The sequence below is a fragment of the Neomonachus schauinslandi genome, chromosome 15 (assembly GCF_002201575.2).
Source record: "Neomonachus schauinslandi chromosome 15, ASM220157v2, whole genome shotgun sequence".
Lineage (NCBI taxonomy): Eukaryota > Metazoa > Chordata > Mammalia > Carnivora > Phocidae > Neomonachus > Neomonachus schauinslandi.
Window position 1 is genome coordinate 49050938 of NC_058417.1, and position 19481 is coordinate 49070418.

Genomic DNA, 19481 nt, shown 5'->3' on the forward strand with positions numbered 1-19481 from the left:
AATAAAATCAGTAGAACAGTGAAAAACTGAACTATTCCTTTGGTTTTGTTCTTTTTAAATTTTATTCTGAACTATTACAAACATATAGAAAACTAAAGAGAGAATTAGAACAATACTGTTAAAGCCACCAGTGAAATGCAACAAATGCCATTTTTTAGGCCATATTTTCTGCAGATCTTTTTTTAAAGAAATAAAACATTGCAAATATAACTAAAATCCATCCTTTCCATTCCCCTTCCTAGAAGTAACCACTATCGTAAATGTTTTATCTTTATGACTGGAGTTTCAAACCTTTTTACTATAATCACATCCATAATAATGTACAGCATTTTATGCATACTGAAACTTTACATAACGTATTATTGCATGTAAACATACAATAGATTATATTTGTGCATAATACATTAATATTTATTTACCTTTGGATTCCCAAGAACAGCAATTCCTAAAGACAGTTTTCTTTTTTGACCACCACTTAACTTTTTAGCTTGATTATCTTTGATAGCCTGCATGTCTAAATCCAGTAAAACCTTCTGTACCTGTAAAGTGAGAACGTTATTTTTTAAATTATACGATTTACATAATTATCAATGTTAATTTTTAAGTGTTTTGATTTTAATATCAACTTAAAAAATGTTCTTTTAGGGGGCGCCTGGGTGGCTCAGTCGTTAAGCGTCTGCCTTCGGCTCAGGTCATGATCCTGGAGTCCCAGGATCGAGTCCCGCATCGGGCTCCCTGCTCGGCGGGAAGCCTGCTTCTCCCTCTCCCACTCCCCCTGCTTGTGTTCCCTCTCTCGCTGTGTCTCTGTCAAATAAATAAATAAAATCTTTAAAAAAAAAAAAAATGTTCTTTTAGTACAGACTTTAATTTTGACATGTATTCATATGTAATTTTGAAATAACAGATAAAAAGATTCCTGATTGATAGGTCTGTTTTACTTTTGTGACTTCCTGGGTACTGGTGAAGGGATCAGTTAGAAAGCTCTATGTGTGTGTATGTGCGTGTGTGTGTGTGTGCGTGTGATAGAGGAAAGGAGGCAGATGTGAAAGGAAAGGAAAGGAAAGGAAGAAAAGAAAAACCTATATTGAGAGGCTAGTATCCTCCAGATGAAACAAGGACTATTTTATATGTGCTAAAATATTTACTCCAAATTCCATCCAATTCTTTGTAATAAATTTGTTTACTGACCCAGAACAGGTTTTTATTTAGCTTTTCATGCATTTTTTTTTACAAGTTATTACAAAAGGTTAGTAATTTATAGGGAATAAAGTAAAAATTTCTATATGAATGACATACTTCTTGTATTACATTATTGGCTGGTATTCCTTTGATTGAAGCCAAAATGGTTAAGTTTTCTTCTACTGTCAAAACATCAAAGTGTATATCTAACTGTGGACAAATGCCAATCATTTTTCTTGCTTCAAACATTTCGTCTATTTCTGAGACTCTGTGTCCATATATAGATGCAAATCCTAAAAGCAAAATATATATTTAAATTTATATTAACTATATTAAATATTAAAAAGTATATATGCCTTAATGTACACTAATCATTTAGTTACCTGTATGTAGTAAATATATAAAGTATGAGTTAATATAAACTTGGAAGATACAACAAACCCTCATTTCCATACTATTGGTGATCTGCTTCCACCTTATTTCCAACCTCATTTTCCTTCATTTTCAGGTGATATTACATAGTGGAAAGAGGAAGGAATCCGAGCTTAACACTAAAAATAACTGTGTACTGGTACATTATTTACACTTATATTTTAGTAGCAATTTTCCTTCATTTCCAGGCATCATTCAATAGTGGAAAGAAGAAAGAAACTAAAAAATTTCCCCTAACTAGATGTGTGGTCTTGAGAAAATCAATCTGAATTCCAGCTTTTCTCTTCTATAAACTAAATACAAATATATCCTACTTAAATTTAAGAACTATTAAATCAATGTGATAATGTAAGAAGAATTATAATAAAAATCATAAATTCCTATTAAATATATTACCACTATCATTAAAAAGTGACACAATTAGGGATAAGCAACAAAACTAATTTCAGAAGTTAAACTACATTTTAAGAAATGCAGATTCAATACATGGAAATTCAGCCTTTCTTAAAATATTTATTGTACTGCCACTCTATGAGGTCATTGTGGAAATATGGAGCTGCCATATTAAATTCTCATGTACACGGCAATCACATACAACAATTATATGTTTAAGGTATTGCTCTTACAATTCTACTTTAGGAGATGGTGTTGATATTTATCATTCTTTCCTTTTGAACTGTTGTTGCATATTTAGAAATCTGTACCTACAATCTAAAATATCTATAGGTCTCATTTAATTTCCAATTAATTACTGATTTATCTTTTCTTGAAAATGAAAATACACACAAATATCTGATAAAATAAGTAACAAAATCAGATCCTTTTTACTTTATTAAACATGATTGAATCATTTTTATTTTCTATTGAAAAACAAACGTGTATAATAAAAAAAATAATAAAACACATTTACAGACACTGAGGTTGGTCTCAAATCATTGAAAAAAAATCAATCAGTACATGTTTGGATGAATCAAGGATAAATAATAAATGATATATATTTATATAAATATAAATCAAGGATAAATAATTATTTTATGATACCTTGGTTAATAATACTAATAAACCAAAGTAAGAGATTTTTTAAGTCAGAAAACTCTCACCATCAGAAGGCGGGCATAGTCCACAAAGAATATTCATCAATGTACTCTTTCCTGTTCCACTGTGGCCAAGTAATGCAGTAATCTGACCCTCATATATGTCAAATGACAAATCTAATTCAGAAAAGAAGATGACTCAAATGTGATTTTTATTTCTGTTGAGCTATGCAAAATGATAACTAATACTTGAATAATCTTTAAATAAATCAGTAAATTCAATGATAGATTTAAAGTTATTAGTGTATTTAACAGCATAATACTTAATATTATAGGATAAAAATTCCTTGTTACAGTCAGTGCTATGGGCAACAAGTAGTAAAAATAAACTTATTTTTTGTTATATTAACAGAATTTAAGAATATACAAAACATTGGGGAGGGGTTCTGTGAACCCACTTTTGGGACTTTCTAAGATAATTAAAACAAACAAAAATTTGTTTCCAAGGGTATTAACAAGGTTAAACATTGGTAAAAATCTAGAAATTAACCAATAGCATAGAAATGGAAGACTAAATGCCTTAGAAATTCAATTTAAATAAAAGAAACATGGGGAACCTGGGTGGCTCAGTTGGTTGGGCATCTGACTCTTGATTTCAGCTCAGGTCATGGTCTCAGGGTCGTGGGATATAGCCCCGAGTCGGGCTCTATACTCAGAGGGGAACCTGCTTGAGATTCTCTCTCTCCCTCTGCACCTCCCCCCCCTTCTCACTCTCTCTCTCCTCTAAAAAAAATAAATAAATAAGTAAAACATAAAATGAAGAAATATCACTAGATGGACATGTCAATGATTAAAGGACAAAAGATAGGGATCTGAAAACCCAGCTTTGAATCATTGTAGACCCTGATTTGATGAAGGTGACCTGGGATTCTGAGTTATCCCTAGAGCTTCAGGCCAGAAGCAAAAATAAATCCTCTCTGGAGGAAGATCACATCATCCAGAGCATCAAATAATCGCTACAATTTTCATATGCAATACACACTCAATCAAAACCAACCGGGCAGGAAACAGCAAGAGAAGATCAAAACCCAAGAGAAAAGACAGGTGACAGAAACAGACCTAGAGGAGATTTAGATACTGACACCATAAGATTCTAAAACAACCATTCTATCATGCTCTCAAGAGAATGCTCACAAAGCACTAAAATGCACATAAAAGAACCAAGTGGCAAGACAAAAACTGGAAAGGGTAAGTGAAAAATATTTCCATACATAGTTTAATCAGGTTAGGCCGAACTACAGAAAATTAGTAAATGACAAGAAACATCATAAGCAAATATCTAAACTAAAGCAGAGAGACAAAACAATAAAAAATTCAGTAGAGAGAATAAAAGACAACTGGGATAAAATGAAAAGTCATAAACCTGTGATAATAAACCTAAAGGGAGAGAAAAAATAGGACAAAAGCAATACTGGAAAAGAAATGGCTGAGAATATTTTTAAACAGAAGAAAGACATCAAGCCAGAGATTCAAGAAGCACTTATATACCCAAAGTAGAATAAATGTAAAACAAACAAACACCAACAAGGCAGGTGGTAGTAAAACTGCTGAAAACCAAAAAAAAGATCTTTAAAAACAGCCAGGGTAAACGTATATACCAATAACAGAGAAATGATAAAACTAACAGCTGTCTCTGCAGCTCAAACAATGGAAACAAGAAGACAACAGATTACATTTTAAAGTGCTGAAAAAGAATAACCATCAAACTAAAATTATATATTCAGAGAAATACCCTTCAAAACTAAAGGTGAAAGAAAGATATTTGCAAACAAAAACTGAGAAAATGTATCATTGTTAGACCTGCATTAAAGGAAACAGTAAAAACATCTTTGTCATGCACAAGGAAAATTATCCTAGATAGAAGATCAGAAATGCAGGAAGTAACAAAGATAAATGATGTGGTAAATATATAGGTAAATATAAAAACAACGCTAGTAACATTATCTCTGGTTTAAAATGTACGTAGAATTAAAATACATGAAAACAACAGCATATAAATTGGAATAGGGATAAAAGGGATAAGTAAGGATAAAAGTAAGATCCCGGACTTCCTTTTCTTGCTTTGCTATTCTACAAATACTATTAATTAGTAAAGCACTAATTTATAGAAGTTAAGAATGTATGTCATAATATCAAGAGTAATTTCTAAAAAAAGGCATACATAGCTAAGAAAACAACAGGGGAAAAATGAGAAATGGCACAATAAAAAATCATTGCTTCCAGTTCAACTAGCCTATTGAAGGATGAGAGACCATATAAAAAAAGGCAAATTATCCCACCTACAGTCCACTAGACCAACTAGCCTATTAGCCAATTATGTATGTGCCCAGACCACCATCCAATCCCAGATAATCCATGAACTGACTGAAGAACTGTCCAGGCAAACTGGAGATTCCTTAGCCATAGTAAAATAAGGGATGCCTTCAGCCACTGAGCATTAGGGTGGCTAAAGCTTAATGGTTAGAGCAGAAATAGATAAATGATTCCATACCGAGAAGCTAGGAAAAGGAGAACAAATTAAACCCAAAGAATGTAGTAATACAGAAATAACAAAGAGAGTAACGCAGCTCAATAAACTACAAAGCAAATAAATGATAAAGAAAACTAACAAAGTCAGGGTCACCTGGGTGGCTCAGTCATTTAATTGTCTGACTCCTGGTTTTGGCTCAGGTCATGACCTCAGGATTGTGAGATCAAGCCCCGTGATAGGCTCTGTGCTCAGTGCAGAGTCTGCTTAGATTCTCCCCTCTCCTTCTACCCAGCTCCCCCCCAACTCATGTTCTCCCTCTCACTCCTCACTCTCTCTGTCTCAAATAAATAAAATCTTTTAAAAAAAGAAAACCATCAAAGTCAAAAGTTGATTCCTTGAAAGATTAATAAAATTGACAAACCCACTGTAAAGCAAATGAAAAAAATAATCACAAATTACTAAATGAAGAGAGGGAACATCATTACAGCCTCTACAGACATTAAAAAGGTAAGAAGAGATTATTATGAACAACCTATAACAATCAATTTGGCAATTTAAATGAACAAATCCTTTGAAAATAACTCACCAAAAGAGACACAGTGCTGAAAACTTATAAACTGATTCTAATGCACTTCCATGTAATTCTTTACATGAGAATGCAAAGTGCCCAAAATACAATATTTAAAGTTATCAAGACTAACTATACAGCTATGATAGTTAAAATAGTTAGAAGCAAGGATAGATAAACAGACCAGTGGAACAAAAGAGTTCAGAAGTTAAACCACAAATTTATAATCACTTGGTTTAATTTTTTTTTTTTAGAGGGGGGTGGTGGGCAGAGGGAGAGAGAGAATCTTAAGCAGACTCCACGCCCAGAGCAGAGCCCAATGCAGGGCTCGATCTCACAACCCAGAGTCGCTTAATTTTTAAGATAACTACTGAGATATGGTTGACAAACAATAAACTGTACATATGTCAAACAATCTGCTAATCTGACATGTGTATATAACCATAAAACCATCACCACTATCAAGATAATGAACATATCCATCTCCACAAAAAGTGCTGCTTTAAAATGTCTCTCCCGGGCACCTGGGTGGCTCAGTTGGTTAAGTGTCTGCCTTCGGCTTGGGTCATGATCCCAGGGTCCTGGGATTGAGTCCCACATCAGGCTCCTTGCTCATCAGGGAGCCTCCTTTCCCTCTACCTGCTGCTGCCCATGCTTGTGCTCTCTCTCGCTCGCTCTCTGACAAATAAAATCTTTAAAAAATAATAATAATAAAAATAAAATGTCTTCCCCTTCTGCCTGTTCTACCCACCTTTACGCATCTCCAGATAATCACTGATCTGCCTTTTTTCACTAAAGACTAGTTCTGCCTCTTCTATAATTTTATACAAATTTAATCATATGCTATTACTATTTTATTTCTGGCTTCTTTCACTTAACAGAATTATTTTGAGATTCATCCATGTTGTAGCATGTATCAAGAATTCATTCCCTTTTTTTGCTGAATAGCATTGCATTGTATGGGTATACCACAGTTGGGTTTGTGTACTCACCTACTGATAAGACATTTAGGTTGTTCTCAGATTTTGTCTAACAAATAAGGTTACAATGAATATTCATATGTAAGTCTTATTATAAAATTATGCTCTTGGCCAAATACCTAGAAGTAAAATGGCTAGATATAGGTGTATATTTAACTTTTTCAAAAGCTGTCAAACTATTTTCCAAAATAGTTGTGCCACCTGACATTCCCTCCAGCAGCGCATGAGTTCTAGCCGCACATCTTCACCAACACTTGGTATGATCAGCCTTTTCCAATTTTAATTATTCTACAGTGCTGTGTGGGGACAGATGGTAGCTACGTGTGTGATGAGCATAGCATAACATATAGAAAATAATAATTTAAATCATTCTACTAAATATGTAGGTTTTAATTTGCATTTCCCTAATAAGTAATAATGTTGGACATCTTTTCATGTGCTTATGTGCTATCCTTATATCTTCTTTGGCAAAGAGTCTATTCAAATACTCTACCCATTAATTGGGTTGTTTCTTATTACTGAGTTTTGAGAAATCTTTATATATTCTGGATCAAAGTCCTTGATCAGATATATATGACTTACAACTATTTCTCCCAGGTCTGCAGTTTGTCTTTTCATTCCCCCTTAACAGGGTCTTACAAAGAAGAGAAGTCTTTTTAATTTTTATAGCCCAATTTATCCATTAGTTATTTTACGGTGCCATATCTGAGAAATTTTCGTCGAACCGAAGGTTTCAAAGCATTTCTCCTATGTTCTGCTCTTTTTGAAGTTTTATAGCTTAAGGTTTTACATTTAGGTGTATGACTCATTTTGCAGTTAGTTTTTGTATATGGTGCCCAGGATAGACCAATGCTCACTTTACCTAATTGTTTCAACAGCATTTGTTTAAAAGTCCATCTTTTCTCTAGGAGGTTATCTTTGCACCTCTGTTAAAAATCAGCTATTCATATATATATGGGCCTACTTCTGTGCTCTCTGTTCTGATTCACTGATCTATTTTTCTGTCGTTTTATACCAAAATTACACTGCCTTGATAAATGGAACATTTATATGAAGTCTTGAAACAAGGTAATACTAGTTCTCCAACTTTGTTCTTTTTCAAAGGGGTTTTGAGTATTCTAGGTCATTTGCATTTTCACGTAAATTTTAGAGTCAGTTTGTCAAAATCTACAAAAAAGCGTCTAATGGGATTTTTAATTGTGTCTGAATCTATTGAAATTTGAGGAAAGTTGACATCTAACATTGAGTCTTCTTACCCATGAACACAGTATCTCTACTTATTTACATATTCAATTTCTTTCAGCAATGTTTTTTTTATTTTTCAGGGTACAATCCTGTTACAACTTTTGTCAGATTTATCTATAAATATATTTTTAGATACTAAGAGATATATTATTTTTAATTTTAACTTTTTAGTAGTATATAGGAATATAATTGATTTTTCCATATTTATCTTATATCCTGTCCCCTTTGCTAAATTCACTTTTTATTTCCACTAACTTTTTTGTAAATCTCTTCGGATTTTTTAAATGGACACTCTTAGGAACTGCAAATAAAGTTTCATTGCTTCCTCTCCAATTTGGATGCCTCCATAATACTGGTGAACCGTATCTTATCAGCTGAGGGCCTACAGAGCAAAAACAGGTTTCCCTGAGAAGACAGAATTCTGCCTCAATACTGTAGCATAGATTTCCTGAGTTTCCAGCCTGCCAGCCTATCCTATGAATTTTGGAACCAAGACTGCAACTTCAACTCTGGCCTCAGTTTCCAAGCTGCCATTCTGCCCTACAGATTTCAGACTTGTGGGGCCCCACAATCATGTGAACCAATTTCTTAAAAATAACCTCTTCATTCCCTCCTTCCCCTATCTCTCCAGGTCACCTGCTGTCTGTCTGTATGTGTTTCTGTGTCTGTATGAGTATCTATTCTATTCCTTCTGAAGAATCCTAACCACATTGTTAACAGTCCACAAATCTCAGAATAGTTTCCACAGCAAATAATTATCAGACTAAAAATGTCAGTAGTACTGTACTGACACCGAGAAACCCTGTGCTAGGTCAAAAGGGAAAAAAATAACATATATATACATGCATAATAATAAATCAAAAAAGGAAACAGACTTATTCAAATAGTTGAATACTTTTTTTTTTTAAAGATTTTATTCATGAGAGAGAGAGCATGAGCAGAGGGAGGGGAAGAGGGAGAGGGAAACGTAGGCTCCCCACCAAGCAGGGAGCTCGATGCGGGACTTGATCCCAGGACCCTGGGATCACAACCTGAGTTGAAGGCAGATGCTTAACCAACTGAGCCACCCAGGCGCCCCAATAGTTGAATATTTTTCATCTTTAATAGATACTACTTTTTCCTTTTACTATTTTGATGTCATTAATTTTATTATGAGTATTAATTACATAAATGAAAGTTCCCCTAAAAGAAAGAGAACATTGTGATAAAGAACTTTAAATTTCCCACAAACTATGCAAACTGTTTTCCGATTTGCACTTTACAATTATGTACTGATACAAGGAAAGCTACTTACTTCTCAAAGCCTCCACATTTTCACCTTTCTTTCTGTATGTCTTCTGAATACCACTGATTCTGAAAAACACCATTTTCTACTTAAGTTTTTAAAGTAAATTATAAGGATGTGTGTTTCCATATATAATATTTTCATCAAAGCTGTCATATTTAATAGGAATAATAATAAAGTACCTTTCTACTAAAACAATAAACCTAAGAGAGCTGACGATAATTATAAAATTATTTTAAAGAAACCACAGAAGTATATAGTACTCCTCTCCATTTTAAGTGTTATTCATTCATTTTTCATAACAAGCCAACTTCTAAAAATAAAGCATTTGGCCCAAGCAATTTATAGATTTCTTTTCATCTTTGATACTTTTCTATTTATAATTTATCAAATACTTGTGACATCAGTTAAGGGAGATTAAAAATCAAATGCTATATTTCACATCAGCACACACTTCAAACTATCTATAAATGTGAAGTGGTTCTCTCATTCCACTTTAAATGTCTTAAATAACTTTTTAAAGAATTAATGGTTTCGTTAACCAGTTTAAAATTTGCCCTTGAGAAGGCAGACCATTAACCCACTTATTACATTTTAAGTATTTCGCTCTCTCTTGCTTTTATGTATTTCTCTTAATTTGAAAAACACTACTTCTTCCATTTTTCTTTTATTTCTTTTCTCTTTCTTTTTCCTGTTATTTTTTAAATTTGGTTTTGACTGATCTAGCAAGGCACAGTAGTGAATTTCTTTGGTTCACAGAAATTAAACTGATACTTTAATTACCTCACAATACCCAAAGGCCTATGAAATTAACAAAGGACAATATAGACAATGTAGCCTGAATAAAATTATAAAGTTAATATTTATTCTGTTTCAATCTACATAATGGAGCAAATTTGAAAACAGCTTAATTGTAAAATAATAGGTTTTATTACTTTAAAAAATTTCCATTGAAACATAAAATTTCAAACCTAGCACCTTATTCTAAATTGTTACAAAGAAAATAAGAACTTAAAAGAACCCAGTTCATATTAATACTGTTTTAAAAATCATGAGATGTGTACCAAATCTCTTAAGATATAATACTTATATACATTTTTAAAAAAACAGGATTTAAATGTAGCAGCTTCCATCAATACTTCTTATACCCAGACTACCAAAGATTAAATGATACCTTATGGCTTCTTTTCCCATAAATTCTGAAGAAACAGGCTCAACAATTTCATTAAAACTGATATTCCCATTAACATTGCCCTCTGATAACTCCTTATAATTTCTTTTGCTCTTTGACCAATATGATGGCTTTAGAAAATATAAAGATGATCTCCGTAAGCCAAATTCCCCTGAAAAACAAAAAAACTTAATTATCATAACAAATCATTTCTAAAAACCAGGTTTTGAATCATAAAAGCAGTATGTGAAACTTATGACCTAGATCTAATGTTTACATAAAAAGTATTAAATCAGCATTGGGTGAAAAATATGTTTTTATTGACAAATAATTCCAGTCCACAAACAGTCTAAGATACTCAGAGTGAATGAGAATATAAAGGTGAGTGAAATGCTGCAAATGACATATCAGATAAAGGGCTAGTATCCAAAATCTATAAAGAACTTATCAAACTCAACACCCAAAGAACAAGTAATCCAATCAAGAAATGCGCAGAAGACATGAACAGACATTTTTCCAAAGAAGACATCCAAATGACCCACAGATACATGAAAAAGTGCTCAACATCGCTCGGCATCAGGGAAATCCAAATCAAAACCTCAATGAGATACCACCTCACACCAGTCAGAATGGCTAAATTAACAAGTCAGGAAACGACAGATGTTGGCGGGGATGCGGAGAAAGGGGAACCCTCCTACACTGTTGGTGGGAATGCAAGCTGGTGCAGCCACTCTGGAAAACAGTATGGAGGTTCCTCAAAAAGTTGAAAATAGAGCTACCCTACAACCAAGCAATTGTACTACTGGGTATTTACCCCAAAGATACAAAGCTAGGGATCCGAAAGGGTACGTGCACCCTGATGTTTATAGCAGCAATGTCCACAATAGCCGTACTATGGAAAGAGCCAAGATGTCCATCGACAGATGAATGGATAAAGAAGATGTGGTATATGTATACAATGGAATATTATGCAGCCATCAAAAGGAATGAGATCTTGCCATTTGCAACGACGTGGATGGAACTGGAGGGTATTATGCTGAGCGAAATAAGTCAATCAGAGAAAGACATGTATCATATGACCTCACTGATATGAGGAATTCTTAATCTCAGGGAACAAACTGAGGGTTGCTGGAGTGGTGGGGGGTGGGAGGGATAGGGTGGCTGGGTGATAGACATTGGGGAGGGTATGGTGATAGACATTGGTGAGCGCTGTGAATTGTGCAAGACTGTTGAATCACAGACCTATACCTCTGAAACAAATAATACATTATATGCTAAAAAAAAAAAGAAGAAGAAGAAGATAGTAGGAAGGGAAAAATGAAGGAGCGGAAATCGGAGGGGGAGACGAACCATAAGAGATGATGGACTCTGAGAAACAAACTGAGGGTTCTAGAGGGGAGGGGGGTGGGGGGATGGGTTAGCCTGGTGATGTGTATTAAAGAGGGCACGTTCTGCATGGAGCACTGGGTGTTATACTCAAACAATGAATCATGGAACACTGAATCAAAAACTAATGATGTAATGTATTGTGATTAACATAATAAAATTTAAAAAAAAAGAAAAATAAAAAAAAAAGGTGAGTGAAATGCATTTTCCATTCTAAAGGAACTTACATCTTTATGGCTACACAGATATATATAACAGTGGCTAGAACACAATGCAGAACACAAAGCATGTCATGCATGGTACTCATAACAGTTCAAAAGAGGAGAAGTTTATACCTAGATAGGGAATCTGTCCTGAAGGCTTAAATGAGTCTCATCTTAGTCTTTGAAAACAGCTAGTATTTAATACTTAGAAAAGTGGATATAGTTCATGGAGAAGACTTTTTAAAATCAGGAGAGTAACACAGCAACAGGACAGGCATTGAAGACTTAGACATGATAGACAGTGATGGTTGCTCACACAGTATATATCCATTTTCACCTCTTTCCCCCCAAACACTGACACTTCCCATTTTTTTAAACATCTACTCCTCTTCTAGATGGCCACATCTGATCTGATCCCAACTACAGAGAAGATCCTAACTGATCTAATCAGTATGTGGTACTCTCTGGTTTACTGCTCCAGCTGTAAGCATGTAACCAATCAGACAAAAGCAAAGATTTTAGGTGGGGGAGAGAGTCACCCTCCCTCTTCCCCTGGACATGAACAAAGAAGCATACCACTGCAGCCAAGAAGAGAGCAAACCTGCCAGACTCAGACACAGGTGGCCAAAGCATGGAGAAAGTGGGTCCCTGATGACACACAGTTGAGCAAGACAACCAACTCGGAGTCTATCCTATCTCTGGACTTCCTTTTAAGTAAAACAATCGATTTCCTACTTGTTTAAGCCAATTAAAACAGTTTTCTGTTAAGAATAACTAAAAACAATCTAACTGATATACTGGAGCTGTGTTTAAATAGGTAAATAGGATGAATACAGAATACAATATGGAGGGACAGAGTGAAAATAAGGGATTAAATATATAAAAGTATTGTGAAGGATATTAATACATAAGGAGTTTCTATTTAATGCACCAGGATACACCCAGCGAGGTGATTTCTGAGCAGGTGAATAACTTGATTAAAGGGAATGGTGAAGTTTTACATGGACTGAAGGCAGGTAATGAGAATAAAGGTATTACAATGGTGTAAACGAGTGCTGCCCAACCTCTCCCTCTGCAGTGATGGAAATGTCCTCTATCTGTACTGTACAATACGGTAATGGTCACATGTGGCCACTGAGCAGTCGGAAGGTGACTTGTGCTACCAAGGATATGGACTGTTAATTTAATTAATTCTAATTAATTTAAATTTTAAAAGCCACTTGTGTCTAGTAGTTACCATATAAGTGCAGGTCTGAACACAGACAAAAGTATAATGAGGAACTCAAAGGGGAAAGTCAAGGGAGTGTTAGATATTTTAATAATATTTTGAATCTACAGGAGTTGGTTAGACATGCACAACAGATAAGGAGAATGGTAGGAGTTACAAGATGACTTCATAGTTTTGTACCTTAGAGGATAAAATAGTGAAATACTTTAGCCAAGAAAACAGTTTTAAAACAGGGACAGGACAGAGGGAAGGACAGAGATAAATTCAGTTAGAGACTTAATGTTTTCAAAGCAAACTGCTCTCATTTTAACAGAATCTCCTTATGTTCACTAGTGGTTAAGATACAGGTACAATATATACTTATTTAAAATTAAGTTAAAAGCTTGGACAACAAATATGACTTAGGGTACTGTGGCTAGAAAAAAAAATTTAAATTAAGTTGACTCTATGTGAGCAAAAAAACTAAAAATCTTTCAAGTAAAATCCAATAACTACCTGCATACCTGGAATGACTTGATCAAGATAGACAGCCAAGAGGACATAGAATATACTATTAAGTGCTAGCATGACAATAGTAATAATTAGAGGATATGGGCCTTCAGTCAAATTAGAAAATAAAGCACCTTCATTAAAATCTTCTAAGTGCATGACCTGAAAAATAGAAATACCAACTTTATTATATAAAAATGATAAAAATAACTAAAAGCTAACACTAGAGTTACTCATTATATCCAGATTGGTGGTAACCAAACTGGGCCTTTTAACAGATTAAACAATCTGCCAAATTAGTACTATGAATTTACAAGGAAAACAACAGAAACTTTATCAAAATATAAGTTTATCACAACAATCCATTTCAATCTTTTTAATGTTATGTTTCTAAAACTAATATATATCCACTCCTGGGGCTTTTAATTCTAAGGCAAGGACTATCAAATGAAATAACAATAAAGTATGCTGTTAATATTAACTGGTGCAAACAAATGGTCCACATGGAAGTCAAACAAATTAAGTATTAGAGGATAAAATTATGATCAGCATCCTTTCAATGCTGCAAAGGGAGAGGGTATTCTGAATAATTAACACAACTATTACTACATTTTCATAGTAGATATATGTGAGAGAGCAGAAAGAAATATACTAGAGGCTGAGGCCTTATTTAGATCCCAGATCTGCCATTAGGTGAATAAACTTTAACCACACCACTCTGGATCTCAGTCTCCTCATCCATGAAATGAAGATGGGTTAAATAAACACGGAAGTCCCTCTCACAACCAACAAAACATGAATCTATAATTCTACCTCTCTAAGTGAAGGAGAACTCAGTGGACTCTTAAAATGTATAAACAACAGTTCTTAGGTCCAACATAATTAAAACTTGTTTAACTCAATGCTCATAAACAATGTGTCTTAGATCTCACAAATCAGAATATTCTATCTAGTCAACATGAATCATCTCTTACATTAGTAATTACATTTTTTCTTTATACATTAACCAAATTGATGTTCTATTATATAAAGTAGTTTCTCTTAAAAATTTTTCCCTTAGAACCTGACTGCCCCTGTAAAGACTAATAAAAATCAAATAAAAACTTTAAAAATAAATAAATATATTATTTAGTTGAATGACAATCCCATGAACCCTAAAGCAATAAAATCCACTGAGTCTACTTATTTCACTAATACAGTCCAGAAAATTTGTTTTGCTCCACACACAATTTTCTGCCAGGTACACATCCAAGATAAATTTACAAAAGCAGCAATGTAACCAGGCCATAGAGCAATCCAGATTACCTGATGCTTAAAACAACAACTTCTAACAAACTGAGTTATTGCAGTGAAATAGATTACTGAGACATACTAACACACAGAGTAGAAAACTTATAAACAGATCATATAAATGAAAAACTAGAAATGGAGAAAATGTAAATAAAACCCAGATAAAATGTACTCCAGTATTCAAATAGCATTCCTTTCTCATGTGGACGTTTTAAAATAATTTCTTTGCAAATCCAAGGTAGTATGCATTGTAGTATAACAGGCCGCATGGAACTGAAGAGAAAAAATATTTAGTGAAAGCAAGATAAATATATTACCTACCTGTGCAATACCAATCAAAAAAGTACACTGACAGAAAGGACTGAAAAGCCACACTAATGATTTGGGAAAACTTTCCATGAAGACTATCAAAAGGCCAACAAATCCAAAAGCCACAGTGACTAAAAATTCAACTATTCCCACATGTTTTGATTTTTTAAAAAGAGGTGTCAGCATTAAAGCAAAAAATATCTGTAAAATATAAATATTAAGGTTAATGCACTGTTCATATACATTGGTATGAAAATAAAATTAATTCTGCTTTTGAAAAAACAAGTTATTTTCATTGGAAAATACATTCATTGAAATACTTTCTAAATGCTATCTATGGTATTTTATTTTCATGTAAGTCATGATAAATACGTAACAAAATTTAAGATGACAAACATTAAAAACTATAATTTATATATAGGCAAACATAATTACCTCTACACTATAGAAACCATAAGCAGTCACATGTTTCTGCAGTTAAATGTATACATATGTGAACGAAACAATAAACCAACCAGCTTTTAAACAGAGAACCTATCTTTGAAACTCAATGTGTTAATAAGATACGAAATCAGGGAACTGTATACAGAAGTCTGAGTTGTTTGTAAATTATCATGTTAAAGAGCAAGGGTGATCATCAAAAATTTAACTGGTATAGCATGGGCACATAAGCCAATCAAAATGAAAACCGGAACCCCTGGAAACAAAGCCTGCATTCAGCCAATATACCCAATGCATGGCAACACTGCCCAAGGGCTGCATCTACAAAGGCATACCTTTATAAATCATCACCCTATAACATACATTAACTTGAAATAGTCAGGATTTCATGAAAACAAAGGGTTTGAAAAAAGTCTAGTACTAGACCATCTTAATTATACACATAATTTGATTATATGAAGATAGTAAAAGACTCAGAAATTGTATGTGAAATACATTATATGAAAACAAGTTAAATTTGAGACTATTTTGTACCTTTCCTGAAAATAACTTTAAAAATAAATACATTATTTAGTTGAATGACAATCCCATGAACCCTAAAGCAATAAAATCCATTGAGTCTACTTATTTCACTAATACAGTCCAGAAAATTTGTTTTGCTCCACACACAATTTTCTGCCAGGTACACATCCAAGATAAATTTACAAAAGTAGCAATGTAACCAGGCCACAGAGCAATCCAGATTACCTGAGGTACAATGCCACATATAATTCATTTATCAGTAACCTAGTAACAAATCAACTGCAAGTTAACCAAAGATAATACTTTGCTATATTAATCAACTACTTTGACAGTTTTTTATTCCCATTCAAGTTAAAATACTCACAGACGATAACCCATACAGGAAAAAAAGTAGAAATATCACAACGCAGCTACTTTGAGGGAATAACGAAGAAGCTGTTGCAATGACTGCCATAAGAAGGGACATAAGAAAAATCAAGCTTGTATAAAGAAGAACCCAGGAAAGCCTAAAATGAGAATATAAACACATTTATGGTTAAATGCATAGGCTTTAACAATTAAAAAATCATTTCAAACAAAACATCAGCTTTATTTTAGCAATTTTATTCTTAAAATCAAGTTTATTCTTTCCTGTGTATGCTCATTTACTGAAAATTAATGCTCTTATAACTAATTAAAAATACATTAGTTAAGTTAGAGGTAAAAATATAATCTGACATGAGATAAAACAGTGATTATCTTCTTAAGAGTCAAAAAAAACTTTACAAATTAATAGCAATTCATGACTAATTTAAATCTAATAGTCTCAAAAGTTTAAAGGTGTACAACATTACTGATTTTCTTAAAATACAAAGAGTTTAATGACAATTTTCTTATGGCCTGAGCTATAATTAAACCTCTGACAGCTTTTGGTACCTCTTTTAAAACAACACTAATCAACTAATCAACACAATCACTAATCAACAACATACTTACTACATGTAAGATCAAGATCAACAACGGACTCACTATATTTACTCAAAATTTCTTCCCAAATCAGAGTTCAATGGAATTGCTACAGTACTCAGGTCTGTTTGTTTGTTTAATGTAAGCAGATCATGATTTAATGTGTGCTACCATAAAAGCAGTGAAATAGAACTAAAAGATACCTACATTACCAAAACTGACTCCATCATTTTACAGAGGCAAAACTGAGGCACTAAGAAATTGATTTGCCTAAATGCTTCCAACTACCACTTCCTCACAAAGCACTTTAATAATTTAATGCAACTTAAAAACCAATCACTACTCAAATGACAGGAAAAAAAAAAACATGCAAAGAAAATACATTATACACAATGAACCCATTATGTAAAGTGCCATTACTAAAGTGTTATAATTAATTGCTGCATTGGGCTAAATGGAATAAAATTTTGTAAAATGGACTATAATAGCAAATCACATGCACAGTATTAACTTTCCCCCCAAAGTGAGGTCAAAATAAATTTTCCTACTACACAGTGGGAAAAGTAAGGAAAATTCACTCAAAATTATTTATAAAAATGCATGTCTCTATAAAATCATCATTATGTAAAAATGATGACACATGAAAGCTCACTTGTGAAAACATTTTTCAAATTTGTTTCTCTATAAATTATTTTGTTATTTTCATCTTAATTCATACAAATAACTTTTTTCCCAGGTGGGGAAAATCCCATATACCACCTATGCGAACTTCAATCATTTTAATTAAATTTTTAATAACATGCATATGCTATGATACTGGGGGAAGACTATAACACACAATTAATTTCTAACTTTCCAAGATCTCAAATGTTCTATACACTGAAATACATAGAACACACCTCATCGATTAAGACAAAATGTGAAAAAGAATTTAAACATAATATATCAGTATCAGTTTTCCAAATCCCACTTCCCTTATGGTAAAAGAAGGAAAAAAAAGCCAAAATATTGCTAAAGCTTGTTGCCTAGTCTCATACTCCAAGAAAGACAAAGGTAATCATTGTAAGTAAACAGGATCAGCACCTCCTCAAATTGAGCAAATAACAAAATTACAACACTGAAGATCTTTATACTTAATATAATTATTAATCACACTAAGTAATAAACTTTTAATAACATACCAAAAGGCAGTATCATGAAGTCCCATTATCTTTAAAAACTCCTTTAACTTTTTCTCTTTCTCTGCTACGATATGAATTGCCAAAAAATATCCAAATGGTGAAAATGCTATAACTAGGTATATTAAAATTACTCCTCGGGGAAAGGTATCTATCTCAACCACAGCAGTTTCTCCCATAATGACAGCTTTTGTTGACTCCAGTTCCTTCCAAAAGGAAACATTGGTCTTTAGCTAGAATTGGAAAATACAATCAATGAATTTAATTCTGATAGTGACCCCCAATAAAATGTGACAATTACAACCCCAAATTTAGTATGAACCCATTACAAATACAATCCTCAAAAACCACACCTGAAATGAAGTGACTGACCCCAGTATCATGATATAGCATACATTATTGCTTTTATTCATTCTGGAAGCATACCATAAAGTCTGTAGTTGGGAAGTCTGTAAATTTTGAGGAAATAACTTGTCGAAGATAATTATATTGAATAACTATCATCTTAAGCAGACTATTATATACATCTGAACAAAAATACGCATTTGTAAAATTGAGGAATTAAGGAATGATTATTAGTGCCATGAAAGACTCTCTTTAAAAAAATCTTTTCAATAGTATGTTCTATTGTTTTAAAAGCTATATATGCAGCATGTATAGACAGAATAATAAAACTTTATGCCATATGATACTTCTATCTTGTCTAAAATAAGATCTGGCTCTGTCTATCCATCCAGTGTGGTCTGGGCTGTGGATGGCTAAGGTCTTTGGCCAAAACACAAATAAGTAGTATAATAGTCTCAATGTGATAGATTCTATACTTCACTGTCTTTACCTTAAACTTCTATATTATTGAATTTGGGTAATATTAATACATTTATACCATCTTGTAAGAGTATGTAAGACAATCCTATACTATCATTTGGTTCTTACAACAACCCTGTCGAGTAAAGCATTATGACTGTAGTCAGTTTACTACATAGCAGTCTAATAACCTGTCTCCTATTCAAGGTCTCCTGTTCTTTTCCACTAAAATGTGAGACACTCAGTAAGATCTAAGCATGTC

General features: G+C 33.2%; 1 protein-coding gene across 1 annotated transcript in view; it reads right to left on the reverse strand.

The window, feature by feature from the left end:
* ABCA5 (ATP binding cassette subfamily A member 5) overlaps nt 1-19481 on the reverse strand; it is an 81595-nt gene that overhangs the window by 36158 nt on the left and 25956 nt on the right. The window contains exons 6-14 of the mRNA XM_044921733.1: nt 18419-18648; nt 16657-16798; nt 15342-15530; nt 13745-13892; nt 10428-10596; nt 9263-9321; nt 2712-2822; nt 1297-1472; nt 420-539 (exon numbers count right to left, since the gene is read on the reverse strand). Of these exons, the coding sequence (XP_044777668.1) occupies nt 420-539; nt 1297-1472; nt 2712-2822; nt 9263-9321; nt 10428-10596; nt 13745-13892; nt 15342-15530; nt 16657-16798; nt 18419-18648 (1344 nt within the window). The remainder of the gene's footprint in view (nt 1-419; nt 540-1296; nt 1473-2711; nt 2823-9262; nt 9322-10427; nt 10597-13744; nt 13893-15341; nt 15531-16656; nt 16799-18418; nt 18649-19481) is intronic.